We start from the raw sequence: 10,726 nt of genomic DNA, 5'->3' as shown, positions 1-10,726 counted from the left end.
AATTTCTGACACAAGTATTCAATTAGTTCGAACTTGTTTAGTCTTGAATTGGGACCAAGATAAAAAAAATTCTTCCCTCGAGGAGGTCCGTGCTTTCTTTGTTGAAGTAAGTACAAAGGGTTTGATTCGAGATTTCATAAGAATTGGCTTAGTGAAATCCCATATTTCATATATAAGAAAAAGGAATAATTCGCCAGATTCGGGATTGATCTCTGCAGATCAGATGAATCCGTTTTATCCGATTTCTCCCAAGGCTGGCATTCTTCAACAATCACTTAGACAAAATCACGGAACTATTCATATGTTCTTAAATCGAAATAAGGAATCCCAATCTTTGTTAATTTTATCATCATCTAATTGTTTTAGAATGGGTCCATTTAATCATGTAAAATATCACAATGTGATAAACCAATCAATAAAAAAAAATACGCTAATTACAATTAAAAATTCGTCAGGCCCCTTAGGAACAGCCACCCAAATTTCAAATTTTTATTTGTTTTTGCCTTTACTCACGTATAATCAGATTTCTTTAATTAAATATTTGCAACTTGATAACTTAAAACATATTTTTCAAGTAATTAACTCGTATTTAATCGATGAAAACGGAATAATTTTTAATCTCGACCCAAACAGTAACGTTGTTTTGAATCCATTCAAATTGAATTGGTATTTTCTTCATCAAAATTATCATCATAATTATTATGAGGAAACGTCCACAATAATTAGTCTTGGACAATTTTTTTGTGAAAATGTATGTATAGCCAAAAAAGAACCGCACCTAAAATCGGGTCAAGTTTTAATTGTTCAAAGGGATTCTGTAGTAATAAGATCCGCTAAGCCCTATTTGGCTACTCCGGGAGCAAAAGTTCATGGGCATTACAGAGAAATTCTTTCCGAAGGGGATACATTAGTTACATTTATATATGAAAAATCGAGATCCGGTGATATAACACAAGGTCTTCCAAAAGTAGAACAAGTGTTAGAAGTCCGCTCGATTGATTCAATATCGCTGAACTTAGAAAAGCGGATTAAGGGTTGGAACAAGTGTATAACAAGAATTCTTGGAATTCCTTGGGGATTCTTGATTGGTGCTGAGCTAACTATAGTGCAAAGTCGTATTTCTTTGGTTAATAAGATTCAAAAGGTTTATCGATCCCAGGGGGTGCAGATTCATAATAGGCATATCGAAATTATTGTACGTCAAATAACATCAAAAGTTTTGGTTTCCGAAGAGGGAATGTCTAATGTTTTTTTACCTGGAGAACTTATTGGATTGTTACGAGCAGAACGAACGGGGCGTGCTTTAGAAGAAGCAATCTTTATCGAGCCGTTTTATTAGGAATAACTCGAGCATCTTTGAATACTCAAAGTTTTATATCCGAAGCAAGTTTTCAAGAAACTGCTCGGGTTTTAGCAAAAGCAGCTCTTCGGGGTCGTATCGATTGGTTAAAAGGCCTGAAAGAAAATGTTGTTCTAGGGGGGGTGATCCCTGCCGGGACCGGATTCAACAAAGGATTGGTGCATTGTTCACGGCAACACACCACCATTCTTTTGGAAAAAAAAACAAAGAATTTAGCTTTATTCGAGGGAGATATGAGGGATATTTTATTCTACCATAGGGAATTTTGTCACTCTTCTATTTCAAAATCTGACTTTTCTAGGATTTAATGATTTCTAATAGCGGACTATTTTGAATTTTATTTTTTGTTGTTTGCTGTAGTCATTTGCTTTGGTAATTTGTTAACACTAATAAAGATAATAATGAATACAAAATAATGGCTTGGTTCATGCATAAATGGCCATCCCCGGTACAAGAGAAGGTTCCATCGGAACAAAAATTTATTTTAGTTTGGGGTGCCCCCCTTTTTAAGTGTGAAAAGAAATGACAAAAAGATATTGGAACATCGATTTGGAAGAGATGATGAGAGCAGGAGTTCATTTTGGACATGGTACGAGGAAATGGAATCCTAGAATGGCACCTTATATTTCTGCAAAGCGTAAAGGTATTCATATTATAAATCTGACTAGAACTGCTCGTTTTTTATCAGAAGCTTGTGATTTAGTTTTTGATGCAGCAAGTAGGGGAAAACAATTCTTAATTGTTGGGACAAAAAATAAAGCAGCTGATTTAGTGTCGCGGGCTGCAATACGGGCTCGGTGTCATTATGTTAATAAAAAGTGGCTCGGCGGCATGTTAACAAATTGGTCCACTACAGAAAAAAGACTTCATAAGTTTAGGGACTTGAGAACTGAACAAAAGACAGAGGGATTCAACCGTCTTCCGAAAAGGGATGCAGCTGTGTTGAAGAGACAATTATCTCGCTTGGAAACATATCTAGGCGGGATTAAATATATGACGGGATTGCCTGATATTGTAATCATCCTCGATCAGCAAGAAGAATATACGGCTCTTAGAGAATGTATCACTTTGGGAATTCCAACCATTTCTTTAATCGATACAAATTGTAATCCCGATCTCGCGGATATTTCGATTCCAGCAAATGATGACGCTATAGCTTCAATTCGATTCATTCTTAACAAATTAGTATTCGCAATTTGTGAGGGTCGTTCTAGCTATATACAAAATTCTTGATTAATAATAAGATAAATAAATCAATTTTTTTTGAGGGAGGGGCTCCCTGTATTTCGATTAAAAAAATCGGTTACTACTCCTTAATTGTACAAAAGAAAAAGAGAGAAAAACTAGGGATATTGTGTGATTTGTTTAGTTGGGATCCAAAACTAAAATATAAAATTAACGTAAATAAGTAAAAAAAGGGGGGGATCTTGAATCAAAATAATTTAAAGTTCTTATTTCTGTCAGAGGGCAATATGAATGTTTTATCATGTTCCATCAACACACTAATAAAAGAAGGGTTATATGAGATATCTGGTGTAGAAGTAGGCCAACATTTCTATTGGCAAATAGGGGGTTTCCAGATCCATGCCCAAGTCCTTATTACTTCTTGGGTTGTAATTGCTATCTTATTAGGTTCTGCAGTTCTAGCGATTCGCAATCCACAAACCATTCCAACTGACGGCCAAAATTTCTTTGAATTTGTCCTTGAATTCATTCGAGACGTGAGTAAAACCCAGATTGGAGAAGAATATGGTCCATGGGTTCCCTTTATTGGAACCCTGTTTTTATTTATTTTTGTTTCTAACTGGTCAGGAGCCCTTTTACCGTGGAAAATTATCCAGTTACCTCAAGGGGAATTAGCAGCACCAACGAATGATATAAATACGACGGTTGCTTTAGCTTTACTCACATCAGTAGCCTATTTTTATGCGGGGCTTAGCAAAAAAGGATTAGGGTATTTCAGTAAATACATTCAACCAACCCCAATTCTTTTACCCATTAACATCTTAGAAGATTTTACAAAACCCCTATCACTTAGTTTTCGACTTTTCGGAAATATATTAGCCGATGAATTAGTCGTTGTTGTTCTTGTTTCTTTAGTACCTTTAGTGGTTCCTATACCTGTCATGTTCCTTGGATTATTTACAAGCGGGATTCAAGCTCTCATTTTTGCCACTTTAGCTGCGGCTTATATAGGTGAATCTATGGAAGGTCATCATTAACGATTTTTTTTTCAAATATTCTTTTTTAGGTTAGCCCAATTAATTATAGAATAGTTGGTTTACGTTATGTAAGAAACACCTGTATATGTGATATTTGATATTGCCTAGGTATATATGAGTTAAAGATCTATATAATTTGAATCTGCTCTACATGCTTTTGTGAATTTCTATTTAGATAGGGATTCGATTATAAATTCTTCCTTTTTATCTGTGAATTGGCTGAAAAAACGATAAAAAAAGAATGAAGAATTCAAAGAATGGTTCACAAAAAATAAATGGCATAAAAAAGTCGTATATCTATATTATGGATTTTTAAAAATCCCGTGAATAGGAACTACTATTAAAGTAATTCTTATGATTCACTCATTTTATTATATTATTTCAATTCTAGTTTTTGGTTATTTTGGCTTGATGAATCTTAGCGATTACTTAATTAGAATTACGTCCTAAGTCATTTGATGATTGTATCATTAACTATTTCTTTATTTTGGTGTGAGGAACTTATCATGAATCCACTGGTTTCTGCTGCTTCGGTTATTGCTGCTGGGTTGGCTGTTGGGCTTGCTTCTATTGGACCTGGAGTTGGTCAAGGTACAGCTGCGGGTCAAGCTGTCGAAGGTATCGCGAGACAACCTGAGGCAGAAGGAAAAATCCGAGGTACTTTATTGCTTAGTTTGGCTTTTATGGAAGCTTTAACAATTTATGGCCTGGTTGTAGCATTAGCGCTTTTATTTGCGAATCCTTTTGTTTAATCCCAGAAATCATAAAATTCGGGATTTTTTTTTGTAGTTTTTTAATTCTATCAAGATTTAACTCCTACAATTATTCATTGAGACAACAATCCTTGGGAAGGACTAATTTGAGGATGGGGAATTAGCACATCGATTCGCTTTCTTCCTTCCCCTTATTCTTTTAGTTTAATAGAAACTTTTTTTAAGGAGTGTTGCGAAAAAAAGGAAGTTTAGGTTTTTTGAACTTGACATAAAACTTGGTCTCAAATTCTAGCTTAATTCTAATAAGTCTCATTATTATTATTGAAAATTAAAAATTTTGGAAAATACGTTTGTAAATAGAATAGGTTTTTGATTCTGTTTACAAATATCCAAAGAGGTAAATTAAATTATTAAATTAAAATTTCTTTTTATTGAAAATAAAAAGAATAAAAAAAAAGGACAGAGTTCTTTTTTTTATAGTTTAGCTAGAAGAGGAGATTATATGAAAAATTTAACCGATTCTTTCGTTTACTTGGGTCACTGGCCATCCGCCGGGAGTTTCGGATTTAATACCGATATTTTAGCAACAAATCCAATAAATCTAAGTGTAGTTTTCGGTGTATTGATCTTTTTTGGAAAGGGAGTGTGTGTGAGTTGTTCATTTCAAGAATAGGCTGGATTCACCCAGTGGCACTATAACTAGGAAAAAGTGCATAATCCCGCGAATTACTTCTGAATAAAAAAAATCATATTTTAGAACCATAGCATTTCGTTATTCTTTGGTAAGTCCGCTTTACTTTGATTCTCTATCAACCAAAAATTGGGACAATTAATTAACATGGTTAAAGCTAAACTGTTTGAAGTTCAGATGCAACATGGTACTCTTTCTACTATTAAAAAATTAAAAAATGTAGTCTAATAAAAAACTGAATAAAAATTTCAAAAAGAATTGGTAGACTTTTTTCGATATAAAACACTCATGTCGATAAAATTTTTTGAGTCTTTTTTTATAATGCAGAATTGATAACCTACGTATAAAGTAATAAGAATTCTTTGGATTTCAAGAAAAAAAAAAACAACTTTGCTGACAATTATTGATTTTTCATTGGTCAGAAGAATCCTCCGAATATTTTTATCTTGGATTGGTGATCTTTTTCGATATAAATATATATTGAATATGAATTGAATAAAAAAACTCGGGAGAGGGTAGGCTCATTGCATGAAAAAGATGGGAATGGAAGTCTCATAAATAATTGATAAATGATTGGAATAAATGAGCATGAGAGCCAAATGAATCGAAAGATTCATATTTGGTTCGGGAAGGGATCATAGAACTTTTTTTTTTTTTTTAATGAATGGAAAGATAATCTACTTTCATTAAATGATTTATTAGATAATCGAAAGCAGAGGATATTAAATACTATTAGAAATTCAGAAGAACTGCGTGAAGGAGCTATTCAACAATTAGAAAATGCCCGGGCTCGCTTGCGTAAAGTAGAAACGGAAGCGGATCAGTTTCGCGTGAATGGATACTCTGAAATCGAACGAGAAAAATTAAATTTGATTAATTCAACTTATAAGACTTTGAAACAATTAGAAAATTACAAAAATGAAACCATTCTTTTTGAGCAACAAAGAACAATTAATCAAGTCCGCGAACGGGTTTTCCAACAAGCTTTACAAGGAGCTATAGGAACCCTTAATAGTTGTTTGAGTAACGAGTTACATTTACGTACTATTAATGCAAATATTGGGATGTTTGGTACGATGAAAGAAATAACTGATTAGTCCTTTCCTTACGATTATGATAGGCATTATTTTTTTTCTTTCAAAAAAGAATCAGGACAATACTCATGGTAACCATTAGAGCCGACGAAATTAGTAATATTATCCGTGAACGTATTGAGCAATATAATAGAGAAGTAACGATTGTAAATACCGGTACCGTACTTCAAGTGGGCGATGGCATCGCTCGTGTTTATGGTCTTGATGAAGTAATGGCAGGTGAATTAGTAGAATTCGATGAGGGTACTATAGGTATTGCTCTTAATTTAGAATCAAATAATGTTGGTGTTGTATTAATGGGTGACGGTTTGATGATCCAAGAAGGAAGTTCAGTCAAAGCTACGGGAAAAATTGCTCAGATACCCGTGAGTGAGGCTTATTTGGGGCGTGTTATAAACGCCTTGGCTAACCCTATTGATGGTCGAGGTAAGATTTCAGCTTCTGAATCTCGGTTAATTGAATCTCCTGCCCCAGGTATTATTTCGAGACGTTCTGTATATGAGCCCCTTCAAACAGGACTTATTGCTATTGATTCCATGATCCCTATAGGACGCGGCCAGCGAGAATTAATTATTGGTGACAGACAGACCGGTAAAACAGCAGTAGCCACAGATACAATTCTCAATCAACAAGGTCAAAATGTAATATGTGTTTATGTAGCTATTGGTCAAAAAGCTTCTTCCGTGGCTCAGGTAGTGACCAGTTTACAGGAACGAGGGGCAATGGAATACACTATTGTGGTAGCTGAAACGGCCGATTCCCCAGCTACGTTACAATACCTCGCGCCTTATACAGGAGCAGCCTTGGCTGAATATTTTATGTACCGTGAACAACACACTTTAATAATTTATGATGATCTTTCCAAACAAGCACAAGCTTATAGACAAATGTCTCTTCTATTACGAAGACCGCCGGGTCGTGAAGCTTATCCAGGAGATGTTTTTTTATTTACATTCACGTCTTTTAGAAAGAGCCGCTAAATTAAGCTCTCAATTAGGTGAAGGAAGTATGACTGCCTTACCAATCGTCGAGACCCAGTCAGGAGATGTTTCAGCTTATATTCCTACTAATGTAATTTCCATTACAGATGGACAAATATTCTTATCCGCCGATCTTTTTAATGCTGGAATCAGACCTGCTATTAATGTAGGGATTTCTGTCTCGAGAGTAGGGTCCGCCGCTCAAATTAAAGCTATGAAACAGGTAGCTGGAAAATTAAAATTGGAATTGGCTCAATTCGCTGAATTAGAAGCCTTTGCCCAATTTTCTTCTGATCTCGATAAAGCTACTCAGAATCAATTGGCAAGAGGTCAACGATTGCGTGAGTTACTGAAACAATCCCAATCAGCCCCTCTCACAGTGGAAGAACAGGTAATGACCATTTATACCGGAACAAATGGTTATCTGGATGGATTAGAAATTGGACAAGTAAGAAAATTTCTCGTTCAGTTACGCACTTACTTAAAAACGAATAAACCTCAGTTTCAAGAAATCATAGCCTCTACCAAGACATTAACCGCTGAAGCAGAAAGCTTTTTGAAAGAAGGTATTCAAGAGCAACTAGAACGTTTTCTACTTCAGGAGAAAGTATAAAAAAAGAAATGAAACGTTCTTTTTTTTGATTCTTTAGTCAATTTGACTCTTTAATTTTAATTAAATTTTTAAGAAATTCTATAATCTATAAATAGAAGTCTACAAGTCAAGTATATATAATAGAAAGAAGTATATAACTATATATCTGTTTAATATTAAATCTTAAAGCATTCAGAATTTCTTTCTTATTCTATTTATTTCTTAGCTTTTTTCGAAATAGAATAAAAATATATTATATATAATATATAGAAATGGAAATAATAGATAAATATCAATATAGATATATTGATATTGCGTCCAATAGGATTTGAACCTATACCAAAGGTTTAGAAGACCTATGTCCTATCCATTAGACAATGGACGCTTTTCGCTTTTTTTTTTTACTTTCCAATTGTTAAAAAAAAAGAATGTGCGAAATCTTTTTAGCAATTGTGTATTGAACTGAATTCAATACACAATTGCTATTAGACAATTCTAATAGAGAAAATTGTCTCTAATAAAAAAAAGGGGCAATTGTGAATTTAGAGCGGGTAGCGGGAATCGAACCCGCATCGTTAGCTTGGAAGGCTAAGGGTTTTAGTCGACGTCGATCGATCATTTTTATATTTTTAACGTCTCTAATTCAAAACCGAACATGAAACTTTGGTTTCATTCGGCTCCTTTATGATGGATGGAGAACTTCCCAAATAAAAAAAGACGGGAACGAAATCAAAATTCGACCCATAACATCTATGTTAGCTTTTTTTCCGTCTGGGTACTTTCACAGAAAATTTTGCTTTATAGATGATCCTTCTAGAAGATAGATCAGGCGAACTCGAACAATCTTTCTAGTTACTTCGTTCTTTATTTCTATTTAACGGAATCCTTAGGAAAAGTATTTGGTTTCTACCGAGCTAAAACAATATAATATGTCGATGTCTTTAGTAAACCAAAGTTCTCGTTTAATAGCTATTTTGCTTCAATTTTTTCTATACCAAACAATGATATAGAACTGAAGATTTAGTTACGATAAGAAAGACACTTTTCTAGCTTTATCCATGGATCCTCTTGTTATACTTATTGAATTGTAAATAGTCATCCAATTCAAAAATTATGTTTCGAAATTTCATAATCCAAATTTACAATTGATTAGAGTCTTTGGATACAAATTACGAGAATCTATAATCTTCCTTGAATCTTTCATTGAAAGGGAAAGGACTAAATCCTTTTAAGAAATAAAATTTTTGATCGGAAGATGAATCAAACCGAGAGACCCTTTAACTATTAAAGGGATTAAAGGAACGAATCACACTTTTACCACTAAACTATACCCGCTACAATGCAATTATTGCATATAAATTAACCTTTTGTCGAACAAAGTAATCGGGGGTGTAATAAAAAAATCTGAAAAAAAATTAGAAAATTCTAGCGTTGACTTAATAAAATTAGTAAAAGCGAATTAAATTCCACTTTTTTTATTTCAAATCTTTTTTTGTCTAAAAATCCATCGGATGAGTCTTTTTAATTTTAACAAAAAAAGGCCCGGCTGGGGACTGACCAGGCCAGGCTATTAAAATAAAAAAGATCTTTTACTTGTGTTTTGACGAGACAAAAAAAAAGGATTCTCTATTTCTATGATTGTAGTTTTATTTATTTCTCTTTCGAGTTCGCGCCTAATCTTTAGCTAAATTTTTAATGTAACTAGAATTACTGAGAAAGTTCTATAAAAACAAAAACATTTATTTATATAATAGTAATATATATATTATATATATAAATAGAGGATAAATATATTTATATAATAAAAAAGAAATTTATATATATATAATAAAATATAGAAAATGAAAAAATATATATAATATAAAGAATAATCTATACAAAAAAAGAAAGCTTTTTAAGAATAAAGTGGAGAAGGTTCTTTTTCAAACCTTTTTTTTGTTTAATGGAACCTAATAAGTATCCCTTTTTATTCGGAGAGATGGCTGAGTGGACTAAAGCGTTGGATTGCTAATCCATTGTACGAGTTAATCGTACCGAGGGTTCGAATCCCTCTCTTTCCCTTTCTCCTTTTGATGATGTGTAATAGATAAAATCCTAATAAAATTAGAGCATTTCCACTAATTAAATAAAGCAATAAAAAACCTTTCTTTTTTATTCTTCACGTCCCGGATTACGTCCTGGATCATTAGATAGAAATCCAAATATGAAGAGAGAAACAAAGAATATAACTACAGTGTATACAAAAAGTTTGAGAGTAAGCATTACACAATCTCCAAGATCTTACTAAAAAAAAAAAAAGAGAATAGATTCTCTATTTTTATATCAAATATCTAATTTTGATACCAAAAAAGAAAAAAAAAAAAGTTTCAGAAAGTCAGTTGTAATTAAGATAATAGTCGAATCTTTGATATTCAAACAGATTTGCATACCAACATCTAGATATTTTTTTTTTTTGTGAACTCGAATCTAATTAGGTTCTTTCATTTAGGGAAAAGAGGATAAAATTTAGGAAATAGAAATGATCCAGATTTAGTATGGCTGCCGTCAAGATTTTTTGATCTTTTGAATTGTTGGAAGAACAAAAAACGTGAATTTTTTTAAAACAGTATTAAGAATTGCATTTTATCGAAAACTTACAGCGGCTTGCCAAACAAAGGCTAAGAGAAGAAAGAAAAGAGGTATTACGGGCATAACATCTACGATTGGATTCAAAAAGGCGTAGGCCTCTGGCAATTGGCGACTAAAAAAGTGCTTGAAAAAAGGGCAGAATTAAAACAAATACAGATCAAATTAAATATATTAAGCATAACAAAAATTGGTGTTCTTGTGGATAATTTAATTTTGATTGAGTTATTAATATATTTTTTATATAAGGAAAAAATAAAGAAAGATAGTCTAAAAAGACTTTGTTGAACTTACTCAATCAAAAATCCTTTCATTCTCTTATGAGAATTAAAGAAATAATATTTTCATACAATATCTTAATTGAATTCTATGTAATGATCAATAAAGTAAGTTTTATTTGCTATCTACACGTGTTAAAAACTCTAGCACCGACGTAACCTATATTTAAT

The 10,726-nt window shown here is 32.8% G+C and overlaps 1 protein-coding gene and 1 non-coding gene across 2 annotated transcripts; both read left to right on the top strand.

The window, feature by feature from the left end:
• Window positions 1–4,797: 4,797 nt before the first annotated feature.
• Window positions 4,798–7,682, top strand: LOC147921246 (ATP synthase subunit b, chloroplastic). The gene is made up of 2 exons (XM_087499191.1): window positions 4,798–4,942; window positions 5,674–7,682. Exons 1-2 carry the CDS (start codon window positions 4,798–4,800, stop codon window positions 6,081–6,083), a joined length of 555 nt encoding a protein of 184 aa, XP_087355317.1. The 3' UTR covers window positions 6,084–7,682.
• Window positions 7,683–9,624: 1,942 nt separating this feature from the next.
• Window positions 9,625–9,712, top strand: TRNAS-GCU (transfer RNA serine (anticodon GCU)). Its single transcript has one exon. It is a non-coding gene; the product is annotated as a tRNA-Ser (tRNA).
• The last annotated feature ends 1,014 nt before the right edge of the window (window positions 9,713–10,726 follow it).

The sequence above is a fragment of the Camelina sativa genome, chromosome 18 (genome assembly GCF_030686135.1).
Source record: "Camelina sativa cultivar CO46 ecotype springtype chromosome 18, ASM3068613v1".
Lineage (NCBI taxonomy): Eukaryota > Viridiplantae > Streptophyta > Magnoliopsida > Brassicales > Brassicaceae > Camelina > Camelina sativa.
Note: the sequence above shows the minus strand (reverse complement) of the source record. Positions and strands in the feature narration are given on the sequence as shown.